This window comes from Didymosphaeria variabile (genome assembly GCF_027946475.1).
Source record: "Didymosphaeria variabile strain IMI 356815 chromosome Unknown scaffold_6, whole genome shotgun sequence".
NCBI classification, from domain to species: Eukaryota; Fungi; Ascomycota; class Dothideomycetes; order Pleosporales; family Didymosphaeriaceae; genus Didymosphaeria; species Didymosphaeria variabile.
The window spans coordinates 3,004,984-3,030,513 of record NW_026611625.1 but is presented as its reverse complement, the minus strand read 5'-3'; the positions used below and the strand labels follow the sequence as shown (position 1 = coordinate 3,030,513).

Here is a 25,530-nt window from a genome sequence, read left to right as displayed (position 1 = left end):
ATTGGTTGAACTGTAGATCCTTCGCGAGACTACTGCAGCGTAGCAAAAGTTGTCATGAAGCTTACGGCGCATTACCTACTTTTTTCCGTCTATCACGAAAAGTATGGTGGGTCATAACAGGCAAGTAGGAAGAAATCTTATAGTTGGCTGTACGAAAGCCAAGGCTCACCCATCGACTTCCTTGGAAATTTGACGTGCGAGTTACGGGCTTCGTCGTGTCTAGTTGCTACGCTTGTTACATCAACAACCTAGAGCGATGTTTGCTATGCAGCCTGATGGTAAAAGAAAGAGGTCTCATTCGAACCCTGGGGTAGGGCTCATTTTGCTCAATTTCCTTGCCAGCGGACACTTCTAATATCCGGGTAGCGGTTACACCAGAGGAGATGAGCATGAAATGAAGGCTTCGCTTAGGGTCTCTATCGTAGCAGGTCGAATCCACGAGCTCCATGCAGTCTTATAAAGCGTAGCTGAATGCTGGGGTAACAGGGATATTTAGCCGCGCTTACAAAGTGCAGCGAGTGTAGTCCATCGACAGCTAACACAAAGACCAAAGCCGAGACAAGCATTCAGCTTGCTACACTGCATCTATCGAGCTCATCGCATAGAGTTTGCGCAGCTGGTCCGCTTTGCTAACAAGTTTGTCTTCCTGGGTGGCTTGAATAGCAATGCTTTGCAAGCGATCAACATATCTCGACCAAGTCCTGCGTGCCCCGTTTCAACAGCTGACAACGTCCATTGGTCGGAGACAGCCACAATGGCTGAACAAGTCCCCTACGACGTCGACCTGAATGATCTACAGTAGTAAATGAGCTCCGACGCTTCATCGTATCTTACCACTTCGCTGAAGCAACAGCTGGCCAATCAGGGAACGCGCAGCTTTTTCTCAAGAAGCCTCAAAGCTTCTCATGAAGCTCACCGGAGAGAGACGGTCGAACATTGACGACTTCGTGCCGGTACTATCAGGATGCACGAAGAGGAGCTGGCAAGAATTGGAAGATCGACGCATTTCACGCTCAGGATTATAAAATGGTTGGTGAGAAGGGGAGACTGTGATTTGACAGTTGCCGGATACCCACACGATCTTCTTCCGAGAGTACAAGCATACAGTGCACCTGAGTCAGACGCCACGTCGGCGACGAGCAGAGGTTGAAGACAGGTTGGATCGTAACGATCTACGTATGGGGCTGTAGATGTTTGGCCGGAAAGCGTTGCTATAAGTAGTTTGAGCTCTGTGAGCAATTCCTGCACTTCCCGAATCTTTCGCGGACCTGCGTTCGCTACTGACGCAAATGGATCGTCCTTGGTCTTTCGCGCTGGACGAATTAATCCAGTAAAGCACCATCGCATCTCTTTACCTTTACTGGCCGTAGGTAGGAGATCGGCGAGCATCAGGTGGAGACAATAGAAAAGTGGGAGGCTTCGCGATCTCGGGAGATGCGTCCAAGCATAATGAGATGTCGGCGTACACAGTATGCAACGCGTGTGCAGCAGGATGTTGGGTGACGAAAGGGCCTTCGCGGTCAAACATTGGGACCCATTGTCTTCTTCAACGTTGTTGCGCGGCTTTGTTCTAGACGTCTTACGAATTCCACCCCTGCACTAGATCTGCAGGGAAGTCGCCCGCCAACTGTTTTTGACAGGTTGTGGGGTTCCTCTCGCGATTGCTTGGAGAAAATTTCTCGAGGGCTGCTGAACCGACGCCACATGGTTTCACAACGTTGACCGGGCTGCGTGTGGAAATATCAGGGCGTTTTGGGTCCAGCTGCCCGGTAGCTGGTCTCACGGACTCTCACCCCAGGTTTCGACAAGCCGACAGCCGACAGCGGCCACAATTGTTCGGGCTTGTACGCGTCGATGGCATGAACGAGTATGCGATACCCACTGCGCCCCGTCCCCACCGGACATTCGGAGTTTTGGCTCCTTCGCGCGAGGCGTGTCTTGGAAGCATGCCCGGGCGAGGAGCACGCAAGCTCGGCTGTCCCGAGCAAGACCATCGATAAGAGGTGTGATGCGGCTCAGGGGTGCGCGGTGGAGCTCCTCTCCTGTTACGCAATGGGCGCTCTTCGCAGGCAGGATCAGCTACCGTTCCACTCGAAAAGGGACGCAGACTTTGGGTGCGCTGGCGGATGATTTGCTCGAGGGCGCAGCCTGCCGGACTCTAGCGCCGTTTCAGGGTCCCGAATGGCTAGCCTGTGGCGCGCGTACCTGCAGCGTGCAGGGGTCCTCCGACACGAACAAACGCATTCCACACTCAAAGAAAGACTCTTCTCCCTTTGTCTGTCCTCTGCTTTCCTTGTTTCATTGCCCGAGCCCGACGCTGCGCAGTCCCCTGGAGCGACTACATACACTCGTTACTAATCCCGACGGCCGTTCTTCAGTGTCCCACCTTCCTTCCTTGTGCTTGACGCACATCCCACGACTCTCTCCACTCTTCATCTTCTGTCCCAGCTGATCGGTTGATCGGAGGCTCCACAGATCGCATTCTGCGGTGACGACAACCCTTCAGATCCCCCTCTACCCACTGCCGGTGCCATCGTGTGTCCTGGGGTACCTCGCAACCCCTCGATGTCGGCGAACCTCTCCAAGAGATCATCTTCTCGACTCTCCCGCCAGGGCTTCCAGCCGCTGCACGAAGAAACAGACAACAACATGAGCAACAACGCAGATATACCCCTACAGACTGTCGTCAGTCACTCGCCCTCGCACACGGCTACCCTGAGGGAGGAGAAGTCGGGCTCTTCCGAGAAGAGAGGCCTTTTCCATGGCAGGCGGCGCGTCCAGAAGGTCGACTCCAGGAACAACGGATATGCCGCCCCTGGTGCCGGCAACAATGATGAGGACAAGACCGCCCTCACCAAGATGGGCAAGTTCTATATGAAGGTTCTCAACTTCAGCATCGTCACACGCTATATGATCTATGTTGCTCCCTTGGCACTCATTTTGGCTATCCCCATCATCCTCGCCGCGACAGGCGTCATATCGAAGAAAGCCAGGATTGGAGGTGATTCTGACACCGGCGCGGAACCGCGCTTGTTCTTCATTTGGATCGAGATCAGTATGTATACATAGATACGGGAGACGATAAGTGTTGGCACTGACTCTATCTCTAGTCTGGCTCAGTTTCTGGGCATGCAAGATCGTCGCTCACTTCCTTCCCCGCATCTTTGAATTTCTCGTCGGCGTCGTCAGCCCCGGTATTAAGAAATACGTTCAGTTGCTTGCCGCCCTGGAAAAGCCACTCTCTTTCGTTTTCTGGATGATCGTGAACCAGGTCACCTACCAGGTCCTCATCGTGCAACCAGTAAAAACCCAGCCATCTTGGAGCAAGAAAGTGGGATCCGTCCTGCTTGCTCTACTCGTGTGCACCTGTATCATTCTTGCCGAGCGAGTGCTTATTCAATTGATCAGTATCAGCTACCACAGGAAGCAGTTTGACCAAAAGATCAAGGACTCTAAACACAACATTCATCTTCTGGGTGTCATGTACGACGCCTCTCGTGCTCTCTTTCCGGAGTACTGCAATGAATTCGCCGAGGAAGATTACATCATTCAGGACAACTTGCCCTTCACCATAGGAAGCAGGAAAGCGACAATGGGACACAATCGTTCAGGCTCAAAGACCCCGATGCGTCTGCTTCAGAATGTGGGACGTGTCGGAGACAAGGTCACTGGCGTCTTCGGTGCCGTCGCCCAAGAAATCACCGGCAAGAAAGTCTTCGACCCTAATTCGGCGCACTCGATTGTCTTGGAAGCCATTGAGCACAACCGCTCTGCTGAGGCCTTGGCCAGGCGCATCTGGCTCTCGTTTGTGGTCGAAGGCAAGAACGAATTGTATCTGGAGGATCTAGTTGAAGTCATGGGCGCTGGTCGCCAAGAAGAGGCCGAGGAGTGCTTCGGTGCCCTTGACAAGGACGGCAACGGTGATATCTCCCTCGAGGAGATGATCATGACTGTGGCAGAAATCGGACGTGAGCGCAAATCTATTGCGTCCAGCATGCACGACGTTGACCAGGCCATCAACGCCCTTGATGCCCTTCTGTTCACCATTGTCTTTATTGTCTGCGTCTTCGTCATCGTCTGCTTCCTCAGCCCAAGCTTCCAGACAACTCTTGCGACCTCCGCCACGGCTCTACTCTCGCTGTCCTTCGTCTTTGCTGCCACATGCCAGGAAGTCCTCGGTTCCTGCATTTTTCTCTTCGTCAAGCACCCTTACGACATTGGCGACCGCGTCGATATCAGCACCGATCAGTTCACCGTCGAACACATATCCCTTCTCTACACCGTCTTCAAGCGCGTCAACAACGGTAAAATCGTACAAACGCCCAACATTGTCCTTAACAACTTGTGGGTTGAGAACATTACACGTTCAAAGGCCATGAGAGAGCAAGTCTCCATCTTCTGCGACTTTGGCACCTCGTTCGAAGACATCAGCGCTCTCAAGCAGGAATTGGCGGGCTTTGTCCGCGAATCTAGCAACACTCGTGACTTCCACCCGGACATTGAAGTGGAGGTTGTGAGCATTGCCGAAATGAACAAACTTGAGCTGCGCGTCGAGATCCGTCACAAAAGCAACTGGTCCAACGAGAGTCTCCGTGCATCCCGAAGGTCCAAATTCATGTGTGCTTTGGTTGTGGCCCTACGCAAGGTTCCGATTGCGGGCCCTGGTGGTAGCGACGCTGCTCTTGGTGATGCCAACAAGCCTTCTTGGTCCGTTGCTATCTCACCCGAGCAAGCGCAGGCAGTGCGACAGAAGTACCTCGACGATAAGGACGCTGGCCGCCTGTACCCCACCAACAAAAAGGATGATGACAACGACACGGGCAAATCTACCGGAGTCGATTACCTCGGCACTGGTACCGAGAGCGTGGCTATCAACCAGATCAACAATCGCAAGCCCGGTGTAGATGCTGTCCGCGATGACACGTGGAGAGCACGCGACGACACATGGGGAGCACCCGACGATGGTAGCACCATCGGTCGCCCGAGTCTAGATGGCCGTCCTAGTATGAGCGCTAACCGTCCGGAACTCGAAGAAGTTCGCGGTCTCCTGCACAAGGCGAGCAGTGGCGGCCGCCGCAAGGGAGGTGCCTCCCTTGCGCCAACTCCCAGTGGTTACAGCACCGAGACTAGGCAAGCCATGCCTCCTCTACCGCTCGCTGTGAACCCTTCGCCTCAACATCCCAATGCCAACAGCAACCCGTACGCGCCTCCACCGCTTTCGGCACCACGGACGCCCGCCTCACCGAGCTCCGTTTCGACCGGGAACATCGAGGAATATCAGTATCAAACGATGGTCCCACCGCCTCCACGCAATGACGCTCGCAGTCCCCCTTCAATTCACCTCCAGCAGCATCGCTCACCGCAGGCGTCGACAGGTCTGAGGCCAACGCCTTCAAATGCGTCTACAAACCCTTACCGGACGCAATCACCCCCAACCTCACCGCCAGCGGCTAGTCAGCATCCGTACCGCCCTTAGACGGTGATATCCTGCTATGCCTAGGTACCGAAAAACTCGTGTGATCCTGCGGCCCAAATGTTCCCGTCATTATGGTTTCTATCGTCCAATTTTTGGGACATGTACTTTTTAGCGACATGATGCATAGCCATGAGTTTTCTTTCCTTTGGTGGGAGGTTCTGCATCTGGTCTTTGGTTATTTTGTTTTCAGAGAGATTGAACTTGTACTGCATAAGCATAGCTGGGACCTTCCAGTGCGGAACGGACAGCGTGCCGGGTTTGAATAAGAAAAAAGATAGAAAGCTTAGAGGATAGCTGCTAGCATTGGAGCAAGTGGATCAATCATAGTTAAAGTCAATCACGACTTCATACAGGTGCGTGCAAATGTTTTTGTGAGGTACCAGAATGTGGACAATCATCCTCGTCGCGAATAAAGCCGATGAATCCTCATTAGCTCCTTATGCTATGCTACCTATCCAAACGACGTATCACACATCGTTCTATCACCGAATTCATCTGATTCAAAGACGAGACGAAATCCAACGATCACCGGCCAACCGATCCATGCACCTCTCCACCTCATGTGCCTACTGCCTAGCTACACGCAGACCATCATTTCTCAGCCTGAGCCTGAGCCTCAGCCTCAGCCTCCCTCTTCTTACCGCCACCAGTGTAGTTCTGGGACCCATTGATGCGGGTGTTGATAGTCTTCGCATCCCGCTTCTTGCCTCCACCAGTGTAGTTCTGACTCCCGTTGATGCGGGTGTTTATCGTTTTGGCGTCGGCCTTGCGCGCCTCTTTGGCGGAGCGCTCGGCGACCTCGCGCTTCTTCTCGCACCAGTCGCCGTAGCATGCCTCTGTAGAGAAGGCGCCCACACGAATGTTTAGCGTGGCTTCGGCGGCGGGCTCGCGCTTCTTCTCGCACCAGTCGCCGTAGCATGCCTCTGTGGAGAAGGCGCCCACACGAGTGTTGAGCGTGGGTTCGGCAATAGGGTCGGCAAGAGGAGCAGCCGAAGCCACGGCAGCGGCGAGGACCAGAGCTGCGGTGAAGGCCTTCATGGTGGTGATATGGAAAGTGAAGAGAACAGAAGTAGTGAGTGGATGTGGCTTGGGCGTGAACGAATTGTCGGTGCCTGCAGATTGTTCCCAGTCAGAGGGGCTGTACTTATAGATGGTTGGTGATCCTTCACTTGCCCGGGAGATCGTTGTACCGTCGACAACCGCTATGGAGTCGATACTGCTATCTGGCTTTAGCTATAAAGGGGAGGTGTCCAATTATGGTGAAACCGTTCTTCAGTCAGGAGTAGTCTCTAAGATCGTGTGTCGCGTAGAGCATGCCTTGAATGCGTTACAACCATTCCCCTAGAGTACAGTGCCGTCCACTCAGACGTGGTACTTAGGTCGGATAACGTCTGTGAGAGCAAAGTGATGCCGAACGGTTGTTCTAGAATGGTATCGGAAAGGGAGGAGATTGGCTGCGTTTGTTGTCTCCTGCTTATTGCGGCCTGGAGGCTACCAAGCACCGGGACTGTGACTGAGACTGAAGGATCTTGGATACTCTCCATTTGTGAGAGCACATGTGGGGCTGCAGATACGAGCTCGTTACGCGGAGATAGTATACGCGGAGTTGTCTCAAGATGAGGATGTTTCTAGTACCTGGAAGAAAGTCGCCCGCAGTTACGGATGTGGTGTTATTGTAGGTTGACTCCTAACCCAAAGCTCCCTGATCCTGCGCATTTTCTTGGTGTCAGAACATGGGGTGTCCATGTAAGGCCGCGCTCCAGTCCAAGTTATTTCAGACTCTGCATCTAGACACCGATCTTAAGCAAGGTGTACACGAAGTAGACACTGGACAACAATGCGTCCGCGAGTCGCCCGAAGCTGGTTGTCTCGGTAAAAACCTGCTGCGTAAGGGAAATACCTATGGTGTGAAGTATTCGCATTGTGAGGCAGCATTTTGCGAGTATCTGGGGGGCTAAGAATCCTAAGCAATCCTCTGAGTGAGATCTACTCGCTTGGTCCACCCCACTTAAAACCTGTGGATGGGATGCTAAGGGTATACCATCAGTCTGCATGAGAGCATGAGGGAATAGAGTGCAGAGTGAGGCAAAGATGAAGAAAACTCATCGGTAAATACATAACTTTCTGTTTGATGAAATTACAGTTCGTATGATGCTACTACAGTTCGTGTCGAAGCTTTGACGAGAATGGCAAGCGAAAAGCTTAGCGAATTCTCTCTACGTTAGCACCTTTCAAAGATTCGCCAGTAATCGATGTCGGACTCGCTTTGGGATCAGCAAACGTGATTATGGAGAGGCATCCTTCTGCCGAATCTGCCGAATTTCGACGTTTGAACATGCTCTGAGAACATCGCAGAGTCTAACCCAAACCAGCCGGGTATCCGTAGGAACGATAGCAACGCGAGACGTTGTTTCTACATACCTTCCAAATCGAGTTAGAGCGTCAGGATCCATACTGTAGGGGAATATGAACTATGCAAGGCTGCTTTGGGAGGCGGGAAATACGTAGACAACAGTCTAGCACTTCTCGTCGATCTACTTCTGCGTTTGCTACTCATACTGTGCTTCTGCTCAACACTTCGCTATGGCCTTTGGATCGACACGCGGTTCGTACCGCAGCGTACCCAGCTCGGAAACATTACATGAAGAGGACCATGGTCTTCTCGGCTCAGAGAAAGTGGCAAAGTCACGATCAAAGTGGAGGTCATTAATGGAAAAGCCAAGAATCTGCAGCGGTCATTTTCTCCTACTGTCACATATCGCGACCTCCACTTTCTATCTCCTTGTCATCTCTGCTCTTTGGCAGCAGTCGTCTCTCGAGAGCTGCTCGCTGAGACTCTCGACTTGGTGTACATGCCCCAAGCCCGATTAGTAATGCAATTCAGAGTCACTGATATATCATACCAGCACCTGCCCTCGTCGCAGTCAAGTACAACAAACCCGAATTCTTCAAAGCCCAAATCTCACAGACCAACGCATTCCGGGGTCCAAACAGCGAACGTCCACCCAAAGAAGTTGATGAAGCATGGACGAATGTCGGCATCGGGATGCCGGGTCTCAGGTTGTCTGGCGAAGAAGTCGAGAGTCTGGGAAAGAAGCTCGTTGATGGGACTGAAAGCCAACATCCTATTCCAGACGGCAAAGGCGGTTACATTGCAATGCTGGAGGTATTCCACATGCTGCATTGTTTGGTAGGTGAATGTTCTGCCAACGTGACCGAGTGGAAGACGTATGCTCTGGGTATACTGATGTATTACAGGATGAGCTGAGAAAGGCCTTGTTCTACAATTGGGATTATTACAGCGCAGACTACCTGGCTGATAATGGAACCACCAGTTTTATCCAGGTCCACCATGGTAAGTACCTTGTGGGTCTTAATTATACTTCTGAACTAATAACGCAGATCATTGCGTCGACGCGCTCCGGATGAGTTTGATGTGCAGCGCAGACGTAACTCCTGTTACTTTCATCGATGACAGTGCCGTGCCTCAGCGACGAAATTCGCTACCGGATTTCTCCACGAAACACACTTGTCGCAATTTCGATGAGATCGTAAATTGGAGTTGGGAAAACGAGCGAGCCATGATGTGGGAGGACGTTGGGGACGCTACAACTTGGGACCCGACGTTAGCGAAACAAGAAGCAGGACATTCTCATGGAAGCCACAAGCAAAATGACCGGTAATAGTACAATGGAAAGGTACCTACAAAGACTTGAATTAGTGTTTCTTCCACTCGCATGTCAGCATCAACATGCCGATGTCTCCTTTATCTAGTCCCAGAAGCAAAAACGTGATAGAGCGGGAAAAAAACATCTTTTTAAGGGTCAAACAGCCCTCCTCGCACGACCTCTTGATAAGAGGCCCCAATAACGCTCGCATATGATGTTGACTCTTAGATATGGTATTCATTTTTTGCTGGTCTCATCCAGTTCCTCGACACTACGTCAACACCTAAGTCAACACTCGGAACTGACCCAACGCTGACCAATCGATTAGATTGACGGCTTGAGGGCTTGGGGCGGTGAAGCGATAAATAAAGGTGAAGGCGGTGGGATGCGGGAGGTAGATCGAGCTGAGAATGATATTGATAGGTGCCCTTAAGGTGAAAAATGCGCTGATGTAGGCAAGCGAATGACGGACGTGGTGTGAGAGAGAAGCTCAGCGTGCGACAATGGCTAGAGGTGCTTTGAGGTCTCTCATTGAGCCCTGTTTCCGACCGCTCACCACGTCAGCGTCTCCTCTCGCCCCGGCCTCTTCGCAAGCCAATCATCCCACGTTTGTATCGACACGCGTGCTCTGTTTGCCTTTGTAAACGTCACTCCAGCCCCATACACCTTGTTGCTCAGCACTGTCTCCGGCGCAGCACCATTGATCTCTAGTGTCCCATGTCGATCACTGGCTTCCACTCCCAATATTAATTCGCAGAGCGCCGCGGCAAAGCCGCTCTCGAGGAAGACCTCCTGTTGTGGGTAGCGGCGCAGCAAGTCTATGACTCGCCTGCGGAGTTCCGTAGTAATACCGCTGATGTGCGCCATGATTAGTAGTGGCGTAATGGCAGGTAGTATAGGGATGAAATCCGATGCGGTATCAGACCGTGTTCGTGAGATGGGATCTTGCAGAATGAATTCGGCGAGAGTCAACGCTTGTTCGAAGTGTATCGCCAAAGCTTCTTCTGGGTCTGCAACTGTATCCGTGAATTGCGTATATTGGACATTCGGCGGAGAATTGCTGGGATCGTCTTGATGTAGTATGGGCCCTCGACGCCGCTGATATACCAATCCTCTCGCCGAGCCCTTGGATGCCGCGAGAAGCGGGTGATACGTGTCCAAAGAGAGCATGTGATCGGTCGGACTTTCGAGAAACAGCGGAAAGCACGTTGCGTGGTACATCCGGAGCCTGTCTACGGCCTTCTTCTGTGATGACGTTGGGGTGGCATTCGAACCGAAGCACGTGCACTCGGTGAACGTGTCCAACACGAAGGTGTCGATCGCCGTACTCAGTTCTTTATAGGCGCGGATATAAGGCTGTTGCCGACGGATTAAGGTCACAAGGACGCTTTGTTCGGCGTGCAGCACTAGACGTGCGACGTCCCCAGCATCGCGTTGTGACAGTGCCATCAGCCCATAAAGTAGAGACTTGATTGCTCTCCCAGCGTGGCTGAGATTTGCAGGTGTCGCTCGAGAGGGGAAGCACCTCCCATGTTCGCATATTCCAGAGGAAGTTGGGGTTGAGGGCGCACTGTATGTTCTCCAAGTGATGTATGCGCTTGCATCGCTCAGAAGTGCCGATTCGTCGGGAACTCCGCTACTATGGAGTAGTTGAGCCGTGACCTCGAGACAGGCAACAACTGAGAACAAATCATAGTACGGTATTGGCGCGTTGTGTAACAGAGAATGTACATTCTTCGTGCCTATCGACTTCGTTGAGTAGGGAGTTGTCGATCCAGCGGGCGTCTGTTTCATTTCATGGAGCTCTTGTATCAGGCTTTTCGCCGCGCTAAGATGAATCGTGGCCTCTGAATGCAGGCCTTGGAAGCTGCACAGATATGTGAATACCACACTGGCGGTCAAGGCTCGCCACTTCTCTTCCTGGACGCTACATGGAGCTCTTGGGTGGACGAGATGATTGATGGCAGTGCTGATCTGTTGCATAGCAAACATCGATCCAGCCTGAGCTGTTCCCCCCCTGTTGCTAGTTGAAGCTTCGTGCACTGCGCCTAGAGCCACCACAGCGTGCCAGATGGCCGAGTCGACATGGCACGTCCGTGGAATATAGGTAAGCCAGAAGTCGACCTCGAAGACGCCAGCGATTGCCGGTGCCGTAACGTCCAGAAAATAGCGGTAGCTCCGGAGTTCTTGATCATTTTTCCTAGGCAGAGCAACCCTCAGTTGCTTCGGTATAGGTTCTGGACTGGTACTCGATGAGTCTTGAGATCTAGTTTGGGAGCCCTTGCTATCTTTGGATTGGTATCCGTCGCAATTTCTCCCAGTTGAAACGCAACGATTGCATTTGGGCTTTTCCTCGTCACATCGAACTCTTCGAACCCTAATCAGCGTCAGTGGTTTTAGTAAACCATGGACGAAGAGATGTGTGGAAGCTTCTTACTTGCATGTGATGCATCCGGTCTTCCCCCTCCTGAATCGGCGTGGACGCTCTGGGTTGCATTCAACTATTCTGTACTTCTGTGTGTGCCCTTCTGAAGGCATCGCGAGGTCTTTTTCAGGACTACCAAGGCGTTTGAGCATGCAGGTCGAGAGCCTTAAGCGTCTAGTGACCGAGAGGCAGTGCATATATCATCTGAGTGTATGCCAAGAAGCAGGATGGGCTTCCATTACTTAGTGGCGGTACACGCTGTAGACGAGGTGTACGGCTCACCCCGTAGCTTCCGATATTTGAGATAGAGCTCGTCCCTGTACTTCTGCGCAGCCGTTACGTGCGCTGACTAAGGTGCTAGGGTGAGGTGCGTCTAGGTACGCTACCAACGGCCTATAGGAGGGGTTTCCGTCACGTGTTGGCTCAGCCAATGGAAACTGTCATTTTCACTCCACTAACGACAATCTCAATTTTCATTGGCTGAGCCAACACGTGACGGGAAACCCTCCGTGGACCGTTGGCATGACAAATGTATTGTGCACGCAAGGGCTGAAAGGCTGTGTGTATGCCTCTGAAAGCTGCGTGAACACTGTGAAGGAAATGTGGCCCCCATCTGGCTAGATCGAAAAGGGTCAATGCGAAGCGACCAATGAAACGACTCTCCTTCTCGCACTTACTCCTGATTGGCTAATTCCAGTTCCTACTGAATCTTAGCTGTCAGCAATCACGACGATTTCTTCGATCGAAGCCTCGATATGACAAATGTTTGCGCCTGAACGTTGTGGCTGAACACCGAAAATGACGTCGTGGGCTCCGACTCCGGCCCAAGAGGCTGCGCAACGGCGACCTCGTTGACTAACGCGTACAGACCGTGTTCACCGCTTAGTCTGGTCCTTGCCCATGTCCAAAGTTTGTGGGTATCGTTCCAAAAAGGAACCATGCTGCGAGATTGCCGTAAGTGGCCTAGCTCAGCAAAGGCTTAGAAGCAAAGTGCGGTTTGATCTTTCACGCTCTATGTCTCTACAAGGAACGGAGTACAACTCGGTTACGGACCTCTCATATTACGCCCCAGGGCAGTCAGCTCTTACCTTTTGCTTGCAGCCGAGAGAACCAATGGCTTTCCATCCATGGAGTGGTATCGCTTGGGTTGGAGGATAGAAAGAACATCGCATGTGTACAGAAGACTGTGCGTACTTATGGATTCATCTAAACTTTTAGAATGAAGACAACTGAGCATATAAGAGCTTCATACCTATAAACAACATTCCTGCAGATTCTAACCAGCCATGTCAATCACACCAATCACACCAATGGCATACATCTCGACCCTCTGGGGGTCCTTATGTCTACTTTTTCTCTGCTCCATCACTCTTACTCTTGCCCAAACCGCACCAAATTGTCCCCTTGGCCCAGGCTCCATCTATCCTCTTCCAGGAAATCCTCTCCACATAAGTTCCTTCATATCATCTGCCCTATCCAACTTGAACCAAACCCTCACTTCCACCCTTCAAGACTGCACTAGCACCCTCACCACCTCCAATGTTTCTTTCCACTTCAGTATATTCTCCTCGTCCTCCACCTTCTTCGAATACAACCACATCGCACCAGGTCAGGAACATTCTCTCAGCAATGGAGACATAGATCGCAACACTGTTTTTCGTATCGGCAGCGTTTCCAAGCTACTCACAGTGTACACTCTCCTAGCGACAACAGGCATCAACCACCTGAACGATCCCGTCACCAAGTGGATACCAGAACTAGCCGCAAAGAAGTTCGAGGATGAGATCAGCACGGCCAAATGGGCAGACGTAACGATTGGAGCGCTGGCAGGACATATGGCGGGCGTGAAGGAGCGTAAGTAACCCCCTATTTCCGATCACTTGGAACCTAGACTAAGGGCGATCCAGTGTCTATGGAGGACCTCGCCACACTTTACGACGCTGAAACGGCGGCGATGTATAATTTACCACCTCTACCCATGAGCGACGTACCCACGTGCGGCACCGCTGGCGAGCTACCCGCCTGCTCGAGAGAAGAATTCTTTGCTGCGTTCACGCATCTGCGCCCTGTGACCTCACCGTTCAATATGCCGATCTATTCCAACGTAGCGTTTCAGATCCTAACATATGCGATCGAAGCCATGACGAACCAATCGTTCGCAGATGTGTTTCAAAGCGCGCTTGTAGGGCCTCTAGGGTTGAATGGGACGTACTTGACCATGCCACCAGGTACAGTAAGTTCAATCATTCCGGGGGAACCAGTCCATACTTCCGTGGGACATGGACGGAGGCGATGGGACATCGAGCGCGTGAGTCACCTGCACCTTCTCTGAGAGACACGAATGAATGGAGGAACTAATTAACAACAGCAACGGCTTGATGTATTCTACCGGCGCGGATCTCGCAGCCCTCGGTCAATCTATCCTATCTTCCACACTGTTACCACCCCACGTAACCCGCCAGTGGCTCAAGCCCATAACGCACACGCCCGACCTCCGTCTCTCCGTAGGCATGCCGTGGGAGATTTTCCGCTTGGAAGTTCCTGTCCCATTCAGATCCTCTGGCTCCTCAGAAGAGCAAACAACGCGAATCATAGACTTATACCTCAAGAACGGCGGCACAGAAACGTACAACACGCAGTTCCTCCTCTCGCCAGACCATGGTTTCGGATTTGCGCTCTTAACGGCTGGTCCACCACCCACAAGGGGTCCGGATATGCGTTTTGCCGCCATGCAAGAAGTGAATGAGATGATTACCTCGGTCTTGCTTCCTGCATTTGAAGCCGCAATGCAGGACCTGGCTATCGCCAAATTCGCGGGTAACTACACCACCAGCAGAGAAAACGCTTCATCCACGAACCTGGAGATCGTAGCCGGCGACGGCGGCCTGGGTCTGAGCGTCAAGAGCTGGATGGACAAGGGCGGAACAAGAGATTTGTTGAAGACGTATTTCGCTGCACTGCAGATGGCTGAATCGAATGCTCTGGAGGAGGATCCAAGTCTCCGGCTGTACCCCGTAGGCTTGCAGAACAGGGGAGAAGTGGCATTCAGAGGCGTGTTTGAGTACCAAGGCAGTGCGGGTGCGTTCAGCGACAGCAACACGACGGCGTTTGGAAGTAGATGCGGAGCGTTTGCAGCTGTCGATGAGCCCCAATATGGTAACGTTGGGCTGGACGATTTTGTGTTTGGTGTGGATTCGGCTGGTATGGCAACGAGTATTGCTGCGCGAGGGATGAGGATTACGCTTCGAAGACTTTAATTGCTTTGTTGTTTCTTCTTTACTAAGGTAGTTTATTCCTCTGTTTCAGCTTTGAACGCTACTCTCTTGTTGCTGTTCTTCTTCTTCTTCTTGGGCTCGATACTCAATGCTTTGTCTGCAGGTATTGCCGCGGCGGCATCGAGGTCTCCCTCCTCATCGGACATCAGATCGATCAGATTCGACGTTTCGTCAACCGTCATCTGTACCTCACCCGATTGTGCCGCCATTTCTGACATCCATGCTGCGTCCTCGTCTTCAGAGTCTTCTTCCTCTTCCTCTTCGTCTTCTACTTGCTCGTGCTTTTCTCCTTCCTTAGCTTCTGCCTTCTGAGCTGCCTTATCAGCCTTTCGGGCTGCCTTCTCAGCTTCCTTCTCAGTCCAATGTTTCTTGGTGGGCTCCTTGGCAGCAGCCGCTCGTTGCGCACGCGACTTGAGGCCTGACACAATAGCCAGAACCGTGGCTAGCAATACGCCTAATGCTACCAGGGCAGAGTTTCGGGGGTCATTGTACACCTTTTGCTTCGAGATCTCCCACTGTTCCACAAAGGCATGCCTCAGTGAGCCAATTCTGCCATACTGGTCATACCTCTTCCGCCAGATGAACCGATACGGTGTCCGGTACGGCGAGCCTGCCTCATACACGCCCTCATCAGGACATTTCCAGTTCTTCCGCGTACATTCCTTCTCCTGGTCTGCCTCAGGCCCCATGTGATCTCCTAGCGACGTAGACAGCTCAGCGTATACTTTCTCAGCGGGTAGGAGCTCAATGTCGTCGATTGTATACGAGCTGGCGGCGTCGTTGGACCACCCTCCTTCGTTTTGATCTCGCATGGAAACTTGAACAATGTCTTGTTTTTGGGGGTCTAGGAGGGTATCGGCGCCATCACTGCCGAGCCCCATGAGGCGGAAACGCAGGGTAGGCTTGTGGTTGTAGTAAGGCGGGCCGCCGGTTGGATCGCCCTCTACAAGTCTGTCGTAGTCCAGCTCCAGCCTCTGGCCACGAATAGATTCCTTCCCTGCTGTCCTGCTTTCCGCAATCGCTATTATCGCATCCTTCTTAATGTCGTCGGGCACATGGTACGCTGATATTCGCGGAGGGATGTAGTAGTTTTGCAGCGGAAGGAACGGCGTGCCGTCGAGGAGAAGGGTCTTGTTATCTGCGGACAGCTCGAATTTGAGTATTATCGCATGTTGGCCGGCTCCTTCTTTGGAGGGATAGCCTGGGGTCGAGAGCTTGACGATCGCGCTTCGCTGCGGTTGTAGCCAAGTTACTGAGGAAGTGGCAGCCGTAAAGCTAGATTGCGTGAGGACCGCAAACGCAAGAAGTAGAGGAGTGAGCATCTTGAGGGTAGAAAGGAGCGTGGTGGTGGAGCGAAGGGAGAGACATGAAACCAGCATTTGGTAATTCGCAGTGGAAAATAAAATCTCGGAAATCGCGCACCTTTCCGAACATTCCGAGATTCGACAACCGATCGTCATAACATGCACTGGGCACGCTCACAACTTATGACACTCTTTATAAGTGTAATAATGCAGCACTTTTGTTCAAGATCCATTTGCGTTCCACGACCGCTTTTGCCGAGCACATTCGAAGCACGTCTCAATCAGATCACTCCAAAGTCACCAGAGCCATGCACCCTGTGTAGAACTGTTCTTTCGTACGCATTATGCAAAACCAGATCCGCACAAGGAAAGCAATAGTCAGTATCGACTTTAAGGTAAGAATCACGAGTTGTCATCACGCGGGATTTTGGACGTTAAACTCCACGAAACCCGCAAGGTACGATATCCCAGCCCCAAAGACACCCGGAAGCAAGTACGGCCAGAGGGCAGAGGAGCTTGCTGCCGACCTGCCATTCATTTACTTCTTACATGTCGTCATCTTGCAGAACGACTTGCGCTTGGTCCTCATCGATAGCCACCATGCCCTCGTCCACCGGCATACCTACAATGCTTGCTAGTGACATTGCACGCCCTGCAACCGGCTCTCTTTTGGAGAGAAGTTGTAACAGGGTGTCACGCTGCCAGAAGATATAACGCCCAACTCGTAACCGGAGGAGGGCCCTGGACGCGCGCTGTTGTGAACAGCACCAAGCCTTGATATGTACTATCGGAACGGTCGAGGCGGTCTCGGCTGTTCATGCCTCGGGAACGGTGACCGGCAATAATTTTTCATAGATCCGACAAATGTTCTTCGAGTGAAGAAGCTCGCGCTCCACAGCGGTGACCCTGTCGATGGCTTCGGCGTCTCTCGCAACGTCGTTCGATGAAAGGCATCGGATGGTGCGGAAGCACTGTACAGTAGATCAGTAGTCAAGAGTCCGCTTGTGCACGTATTCATCCATGTGGGCACGCCACGTGTGCGAGACACTGCAGGTGCCCAGATACAAAGCGCAGACGGCAGCGCATTCAGGTCGAACCAGTAGCCCGAGGTCAGTACATAGGCGGTCTGCGGCGGGGCGGTGGCCAGGTGCGTCGTCGCTGGCAAGTGAATGCAGGGCGTATAGGCAGCGACGCGGGTTATAGGCTGTAGATTGGCAGTGCTGGATGCTTGGGCGGTGGCGGTGGTCAAGAGCAGGCAATATATCGAGGAGCATGTGGGATGACAGGCCCAAAGCTCGAGGCTCGCCGAAGCCCAATCAGCGCTGGGTTCGTGGGTAACAAGTGCACATCTCACGTGCTGCAACCGCAGGCCGACGTTTGCTTGACCGTCCAACCTCACAGCAAGAGAGCCTACGAGCCTGCCATATTGCTACTGCAGGCTGCCCGGCATCGCGTCGCCGCCATGAGTACTATGATCACCTTTGCCGCGAATAACGAGTTCTTCAGGAAGCGCAAGCGTAACGCGCCCCCGGTGCTGTTCTCCGCGCCCCAGTTTGCTAATGTGGCTCCACAGGCGTCCACCGCGCATGCGACTCGTGCAAGAAACGTCGGGTAAGCAGCAGACGCACGCAGAATGGTGGCGGTCCTCTCCCTCTGACCGTCCAGTAGAAGCGATGCAGCCATACCTTCGACGACGACGCGGATGCCGGAAGCTCTACCAAAAGCGGACAGTCCGCCAACCCAGGTCAACAAGACCCTCATGCATCAAATGCCAGCTATCATGATCAAAGGGGCCAGCGGGGCGACCCTCAGCGCGATGGAACCCGCTCCTCCATGGCGCCCTACAGCCCAAGCGATGACCCGCCTGCACAGACGCCTCCCAACTTCCTCGGCTACTTGAACCCGGAGGCCGTCCTGAGGGAACAGGTCTACGCGGAGAAGGGCAAGTCGACGCAGTCTCCGGTCATCCCATCCATCGGCCAGTGGATAGAGGGCGAGAATCCGGCTTTAGGTAGACCGTTAACAAGCCAGCCTGGAGCCGCACCTGCAAGATTCGATGATACGAGTCCAACTGCAAATCAGGATGTCAAAGTCCAAAGAGCTCTCCGCCAGTACCTGGAAGCAGTAGGCGTCACAATACTGCCGCCTCGCGAGTGTCAAGATGGCTTGCTCGACCTTTACTTCAACTATGTGCATCCGCTGCTCCCACTCATTGACCAAGATGTCTTCGCAGAACGGTATGCCCAAGGGCATGAGTCTCGTCTGTTGATGCAGGCAATATGCATTGTGGCATCGAAACACGCTGACGCTGGGAGCTACCTGTGTCTGGGTGACGACCCTCGCAAGATGGGCCCGCGAGAATTCTCGCACCGGCTATATAATGCTGTCATCGCAGGCATCGAAGCCAAGATGGAGAAGAATCGCGTCGTGTTAATTCAGGTGCTAGCACTTATATCGCTGCATTGCGAAGGTCCCGATGGTGCTGAACAGGCGTCTATGCATCTTGCACAGGCTATTCACCATGCGCACACATTCGGTCTGCAGTTCGGACACCAGTGGAAGAACCAAAAATCAGACGATCAAGAGAATCTAGAAGACCTTTTCTGGTGTCTATGGAGTCTAGACAAGATCAACGCTTGCATGAACGGGAGACCGCTCTTGATGCATGAGCGCGATAATAGTCTGACGAAGCTACCAACAGATCCAGAGAAAAGGCAGAGTCCGTTTGGAGTATGGCTGCAAATATCAGAGATGCTTGACAAAGTCATAGACTACTATAGACCGGGAAGTAAAGCGGAAGAGACAGGCTGGGAAGGTGACGACTTCTTGGGTTTTGAAGAGATGGTCGGCGATGGAGAGGACAAGCTTGAGGGTCCTATCATGAGTGAGTATCTTTTTTGGAGGCGAAGAAGCGGGATACTGATGAGTTGGCAGGTCTACTTTCGCTCTTCCATCACACCATGTGCATGGCATCACACAAGTCCCTTTCTATCAATGCCCCCGTCAAATCAACGCCTTCCTACGTCCGGCAGAGCCTATCGGCGACCCGAGTAATCCACCTCCTTAACGCAGAAGCTCCAGAACGTTTACCACCTTTACCTTTAGTTCCCTACGCACTGTCCGTCGCGCTAAGTGTGGTATACCGGCACTTTCGCTCCAGGAGGCTAAAAGTGCATATCAACCGTGCGACCGAAGAACTCAGGCAATGTGTCATGCTACTGAATCGCCTACGCTACGCGTGGTGGACAGCCGGCACAATGGCTGACATAGGGACCGCCGTCCTGAATAACGCAGACCGCAATACGCGAACTGCAAACACACCTGCGCCCCCTGCCGAGAATGCACACCATCCCGCGATGAAACCAACCCCTGCAGGGGCTCACAACCAGCAGCAGCACCACGCGTCCACCCCAAGTAACTGGCAGACACTCGATAACGCCACACCGATTGACCCGCGCTTGCAACAGCAGAACCCAACTTCTGCACCTACAGCAAACATGACGCATCTTCTCAATCCCCTCCCACCACCACCCACGCCAGGCCAGCATCCGACAAGCAGCGAGCGCGGCTCTCACGTCCAGCATCCCGGCGCAACACCGCAATTAGCGCATGCGGGCCCGCCCTTCGACTTCTCGGAGGCGAGCCCAGACTGGTTGAATTTCGACACTGCGTTTGAGAATTTCGAGGGCTTGCTGGGGAGCTCGGGTGCGGACTTGAGCAATGAACTGTTTAGACCGTTGAACTATGAGAGCCTGGATGGGTTTCTGGATCCTGCGGTTCAAGGGGAGATGTGAAAGAGTTCCGGCGATGTAGGGATATATGACAGCGAACGAGATCGCGGCATCGCGATTATTATGGGCGAGGAAGAAGAATGTACAGTTCGTGTGTGTCTGTAGATGTTTGAGTTTTTCTTTTTTTCATGTTATTACAGAGCCTTCACGAGATAATTTCGGTACTGTGGTGGGGCTTTACTCGGTAAGAGGGAATTTCTTAGGCGAATCCGGCAAGGAAAAGGGCACATCTGGGACTTCTTTCTGTAGGGCATGGCGCTTGTAGTATACCACTTCTCATGGTCTTTTAATGTTTTCAAACACTACCTCATTGCATTCAGCCGACGTATCCTTTTAGCCTTCACAGACTTTGTCAGCCATGGATGCCTATACGCCAAAGAGTATACCATTGAGAGTTTTACGACCAGTTCGATTTCAAGCTTCAGTTCTTAAAGTCTGTGGGTATTATGAGATGATCAGAGCGCAATTTGATCCACGGAAAAGTTGTCAGCAAAGGGCTCTCGTGAAGCTTGAGCCAGTGAGGAGGAATTCATTCAATTGAAGCGACTGCAGGAGATATCATGTTGTCTCGTCATCGATTGACGACGAGGGTATCACACAAGTCGTAATTAGTCGATTTAGTTGAAGTCTAAGTGGAGTTAGGTCAGGTCAGACTCAAGTCAGGTCAGGTCAGTTCAAGGTCAAATCAGGTAAGGTCAGGTCAGATCAAGCTCTAGTCAGGTCAGGTCAAGGTCAAATCAGGTAAGGTCAGGTCAGATCAAGCTCTAGTCAGGTCAGGCCAAGCCCAAGTCAGGTCAGATCAAGCCCAAGTCAGGTCAAGCTCAAGTCAAGTCAAGTCAGTTGAGCTTAAGTCAGGTCAAGTTGAGCTTAATCCAAGTTAGACCAAGTGAGTGAGTTAGATTACTTGGATTTCAACTCGGACGATGTATTCCAATTTAGGTTAGGTAAAACTCAGGTCAAGTGAGGCAGATCTCAGGCCGAATTGGGTAAAGTCAGGTCAAGTCAAAAGTCCAAGTCAAGTCAAGTCAGATCAACCAAGAAGTCCGTAACAAGAGAAAGCAGGATTCCCCAAAGAAGCCAAAAGATAGATTAATTAAGTAATTGAATATGGCGAGTACTCGCAGTGATTACCACTACATAAATTCGCACTGCCGGGTCTAGTAATAACAACTTCTCGCTCCCTGTCCCGCTTGTACGCATCCCACTTACAGCACGCTCAATCGCCGTTTATCCTGAGGAGAAACCAACTCGACACGGAGTGGGCAAAGCGCTGGACCGCATTGCAACATCGTCAGTGTGAACTAATGTTACGTCCAATGCAGACGCGTGCCTCAACGGAGAGGCTGGTGTGTACGCTCCTGAGCCTGCGCGTAGGCTCAACCCCCCTGATTTCGCTCGGATGGTAAGTGCATTATCGGTGGCTTGAACTACGTCGTAGAGGGACTGTTGACTTCAGAATGTATAATGATGTCTATCGGCCTACCTACGGGCGTCGCGAAGTTGAACTAGGGAAAAACCATGACAAGTGTGCCTAGAGTTGTCTGCACGTGCAGAAGTCAATAGCTCAACGGATAGTTGCAGCTTATGCTTTCCCAATTTGAGCACTGCGGGCTCTATCGCCGAGTCGGGTGTCGAGAGAGCGAATGGTTCACGTCGAGCGGACGCAGGGAAACGTTCTCTAAACTGTTCTTAGTGCTTGATGAAGATTGTATGGATAGAATCTGTAATGAGATGGCCGTGACCAGCGGACATGGCACCTTTCCGGATGGGAGAGAGCTCGTGAACGTAGGGTCGGCGTTGCTTGAGCCCAGTAAAGAGTGCTCATGGTGTCCGGAGCGCTGGAGGATGGCTTAGAGGTACACGTGTTGTTGTGTGGTGATGTGGAAGCTGTGGTTCATAGTGCAGCAAGGGTAAGATGAACGTTGGCTCGTTCACACTGGCAACTCGATGAAGAAGGTCACTGGTGGAATTTCCGGTGTGGAAACTCTTGTCCGGTGGATTGTTCGGTGAAAGGTCCAGTACGATACTCAGAAGTCCACTGTAGCGACGGAGACTTGAGGCGTCATGCGCGCTCCGCGGTGTCCGCAATAGGTAATTTGGATTTCGGAAGACATGGGATCCTGCGAGAAGGTTTTCAGCACCACCGATAAAACACCGCAAGGGTTTTGGGCTTCTGTAGATCACTGATGCGTTGGCACTGTTCCAAATGATTGACAACGGCAGTTATTGTGCTCAGAACATGGTTGTCGCTGGAAGACACAGTGGAAGGGTACCAGAATAGGAGCAGTGCGGTTGAAGATGCACGTTGTTCACATCCACACGAAAATAGCACGGTAAGTGATGGTTCCGAAAGCGCCCATCAACAACGATACCGTACCTCTGGTAGTGTCTCGCGCAACATCTTCTAATTAAGACAAAATGTCACCAGCTCCGTAATTAGATCAAGAAAGACCATTTACACTTCTCCGTGCGTCTCTGCATTCCCTACTATTTCCAGTTGTGCGTTGGTGTTTCAAGCAGATGACCTCACGCCGCACGCTCCTCGCACGCACGAGAGCAACACCCCACAGCTGCGGCATGCACGGTCAGAACAGAGGTCGCTCGGATGCTATTCGAGGCCTGCCATCCTGGAAGCCTACATCCTTCAGATCAAGCTGTGCCGAGGATCTAAACGATCGCAACAACGTGCTGATTGCGTCTTGACACGGTACGGCGCAGTTCATCGCGTATGCAATGCACCACCTTGTCGAAGCATCTTACGTCCATCTCATCGGTCTATCAGATGCATGCAAGTTCTCCACAGAGTCTGATGCATCGTTTGGCCTAATCTGGGAGGAGAGCGTCTACGACAAGGTTGGTGGAGGCGCGTACGGATTGAGTATTGTTGGATCTCGGGCGAAACTTCGTTCCATCGGGTGGAGATGATGCTCACGATGATGTGGGATATGTTATTTGCGACTCAGATTTCGAGCTTCTTCGTCAGCTGGGAATGGTAGATTGCGCGCATGATGAGAACCTGCGCCTCACGCCTGCGTTTCACGTCTTCAGTCGGGGCGCGCCTTGTCCCGGCGCAGCGGCTTCGACGACGATAGTAGAAAACTGGCGGCTCGTGGCTATGTTCCACGTCTAACCACCCGAGGAAATTATTGGGAGGGTCGGCGTGCGTGAACCGCGGTGTAGGCCAGAACTTGGACCCCAAAGGTGCTTGAGCGCGCCGCATCCTGAGGCGTTGATGATTGCATCATGAGGAAGGTGTTCGGAGGAAGGATGCTGCAAGGCGGGTACCACTGGAGGCCGTATAAACAGCGATGGCTGACGCTGAATCCTTCGCTGCCCGAATTGCGGGTCACACAGCCCTGCAGAGGACGTAGGACTGTTACGTGCGAGCGGAAGTAAGATTAGTGACTTCGCAGTCGCCGAACTGATAGTAGAGGTGCTGCTTCGGGCGTAATTGCAAGTCCTAAAGTGTACTCCTCGACCGATTGGGGTGCACGGTTAGCGGTTACGGGGCCAGTGAGTAAATTGCCCGTGTACTACAATAGCAACTCGCAAGTGAAGCCTTCAAGGTGCGTGCAGCTTCGCGGTGCCCGAACAACAAGATCGTGCTCTGAAGGACCTGGGGGACCGCCTACGGCACTCTTGTCCCATGCATTTCCCAGCCGTTATGGATCCTGGAGGACGTCGCGGAAGAGCTATCATTGTAGGCTCCCAGCACGAGCGCTCGGTAGTGTACATGGTGAAGGTAGAGGGACCGTGCTCCACGCAACTCTTGAGCTGATAACTCGGCTACAGTTGCAACTGTCGTGATGGAGCAACGGTCTGGTTCAAAGCTTAGCGGGTTCAACCACGAGGCACGTACAGTCTCGACGGCATCGTAGTCTACAGCTGCTCGAAGCCGCTGAATCTTGGTAAAGGTCCAGTGGTTCCCGGAAACCTTCCATTGGTTCACCCAACGGTGGCCGTTTCGCTACCGGTAGCTTACATTGAACAGTGGGCAGGTGTAGTCGAGAAGCTTGGTATGACGCTCTGCATTCTGCAGGGCGACGCGCAAACGCCCATGATATTCGATAGAATCAAAGGGAGCTACGGTGCACTAAGCGGACGCTCAAACGCTCAAGCGTTCCGACAAAGTTGTCAACCCGGGACGGTGGTCGCATGTTTATCTGAGTGCATCTCATCACGGTCCAGTTGTTAGATGGTGAGCACGTTCCCAGCGCGCTCATATGATCTAGAGTCATCATGTGCAAATTGTCTATACGTGTATGATTGGGATCCTTTAGCAAGATGGTGAACCAACCAAAGATTATCGTGGCTTGCATGTGCTTAGACACCCTCCAAGAGATAGGCAGCATCATTGAGGATTGGCATGCAGTGAGCATGTCAGTCAAGAGACACAGAATACTAGTCGTCGCAGCGCAATGTATCGTACTCGTAATACTACGTACGATATGGCGATCTTTTGCGGGTGATCGGACAAATCAGACAGGCAAGACTTTGTTGGTGCTTCCTTCCAAGTTAAAGGTCTGACCTCAGCCTCCTCCGGCTGGATGAAACGCAAGGCTCTTTCGTCATTGGTCGATCGCCGTTGCCTAGTCGAAGACCAATCCACAACCGTTGGTCGTAAGCACTTTACCTCGCACGCGCTCATCAGCACTACCTGCCCGAAAGATATTCCGTACCCGCGCGCTGATTACGATGGCTGGTTTTGAGGTTGTTGTTCGCTGATGGCTCCCGGGATCAATATGGGTAACACCGGACAACAAGTCGCTTTCAGAAAGTGCGAACCCATGCTCGGTGCATCCAAAGCATGAACAGCGAGAATAGAATGTTTGCGGAACCACAGCAACGAAACGCCCATGCCTGGAGATCATGTCTTGGATGTACTGGCCGCGCGGGCTGTCGCTCGCCAATCACTGGGATGATGCAGAGCCATGTTGAGCAAGGGATGGCATGTCGCTGGTCGGCCACTCACCCTGGCAGTGAACGACAAGGGAGACCAACGATCAGTGATGTTCAGTATCGAGATCGTCTCGACGCAACACAGCGGTGCCGTGTGGTCATAGGTCCATCACTTGCCAACACGAGGATTCTAGACGAGGCCTGGATCCCTTGACCGGAGGCTGGTGGGTCTCTGTGAAGCCCTGCGCTGCGGGAGAGAGATCGTCAAGGCGACGGCGTCACTGGTAATGCCTCAGCAAATTCACTCGCGACAGCCACGTTGCGGAATCTCAAAGGTCATCGGGCCGGACGGCGGCACGCCAGTCTCGATTGGAGACAGTCCCTGCAGGCGCGCGGTATACTACGCACGTAGCGCTCGTTAGCATTGAAGACGTGCAGATGGTGAAAGTCCTCCAGTGGCGGGGCGGAGGGACTAGAATCTCATCAAATCGATAAGCTGTCGGTAGTGTTCGATGGTCACATGACAAGAGCCTTGGCGGGTCCGCTTTACCTCACTTAGCACTAGCAGACGTCCTCAAGCAGCGGTGAGCGACCTGACACTTTGGCTGAGACACTCCGAGTACGTACTCTTTACTACGGAGCCATGCGTTTGAAGGGTCCGGTTCTGCAACGGAGATGCAGGCAAAGGAGCC

At 52.6% G+C, this 25,530-nt stretch overlaps 7 protein-coding genes across 7 annotated transcripts; 4 read left to right on the top strand and 3 right to left on the bottom strand.

The window, feature by feature from the left end:
- Nucleotides 1–2,649: 2,649 nt before the first annotated feature.
- Nucleotides 2,650–5,476, top strand: N0V89_008908 (uncharacterized protein; the record flags this gene model as incomplete). Its single annotated transcript, XM_056217661.1, has 2 exons — nucleotides 2,650–3,055; nucleotides 3,111–5,476. The coding sequence occupies 2 exons, from the start codon at nucleotides 2,650–2,652 to the stop codon at nucleotides 5,474–5,476; spliced, it is 2,772 nt and encodes a 923-aa protein (XP_056069217.1).
- Nucleotides 5,477–6,067: 591 nt separating this feature from the next.
- N0V89_008907 (uncharacterized protein) lies at nucleotides 6,068–6,813 on the bottom strand (the record flags this gene model as incomplete). Its single annotated transcript, XM_056217660.1, has 2 exons — nucleotides 6,068–6,709; nucleotides 6,808–6,813. The coding sequence occupies 2 exons, from the start codon at nucleotides 6,811–6,813 to the stop codon at nucleotides 6,068–6,070; spliced, it is 648 nt and encodes a 215-aa protein (XP_056069216.1).
- A 1,246-nt stretch (nucleotides 6,814–8,059) lies between these two features.
- On the top strand, nucleotides 8,060–9,159 carry N0V89_008906 (uncharacterized protein; the record flags this gene model as incomplete). The annotated part of the gene is made up of 4 exons (XM_056217659.1): nucleotides 8,060–8,081; nucleotides 8,383–8,642; nucleotides 8,735–8,831; nucleotides 8,879–9,159. 4 exons carry the CDS (start codon nucleotides 8,060–8,062, stop codon nucleotides 9,157–9,159), a joined length of 660 nt encoding a protein of 219 aa, XP_056069215.1.
- Nucleotides 9,160–9,696: 537 nt separating this feature from the next.
- Nucleotides 9,697–10,676, bottom strand: N0V89_008905 (uncharacterized protein; the record flags this gene model as incomplete). The annotated part of the gene is given in 2 exon segments (XM_056217658.1): nucleotides 9,697–10,652; nucleotides 10,670–10,676. The coding sequence occupies 2 exon segments, from the start codon at nucleotides 10,674–10,676 to the stop codon at nucleotides 9,697–9,699; spliced, it is 963 nt and encodes a 320-aa protein (XP_056069214.1).
- A 2,203-nt stretch (nucleotides 10,677–12,879) lies between these two features.
- Nucleotides 12,880–14,826, top strand: N0V89_008904 (uncharacterized protein; the record flags this gene model as incomplete). Its single annotated transcript, XM_056217657.1, has 4 exons — nucleotides 12,880–13,423; nucleotides 13,477–13,797; nucleotides 13,859–13,877; nucleotides 13,938–14,826. 4 exons carry the CDS (start codon nucleotides 12,880–12,882, stop codon nucleotides 14,824–14,826), a joined length of 1,773 nt encoding a protein of 590 aa, XP_056069213.1.
- Nucleotides 14,827–14,858: 32 nt separating this feature from the next.
- On the bottom strand, nucleotides 14,859–16,223 carry N0V89_008903 (uncharacterized protein; the record flags this gene model as incomplete). The annotated part of the gene is made up of 1 exon (XM_056217656.1): nucleotides 14,859–16,223. One exon carries the CDS (start codon nucleotides 16,221–16,223, stop codon nucleotides 14,859–14,861), a length of 1,365 nt encoding a protein of 454 aa, XP_056069212.1.
- Nucleotides 16,224–17,610: 1,387 nt separating this feature from the next.
- Nucleotides 17,611–19,942, top strand: N0V89_008902 (uncharacterized protein; the record flags this gene model as incomplete). The annotated part of the gene is made up of 4 exons (XM_056217655.1): nucleotides 17,611–17,665; nucleotides 17,722–17,759; nucleotides 17,817–19,032; nucleotides 19,083–19,942. The coding sequence occupies 4 exons, from the start codon at nucleotides 17,611–17,613 to the stop codon at nucleotides 19,940–19,942; spliced, it is 2,169 nt and encodes a 722-aa protein (XP_056069211.1).
- Nucleotides 19,943–25,530: the final 5,588 nt, after the last annotated feature.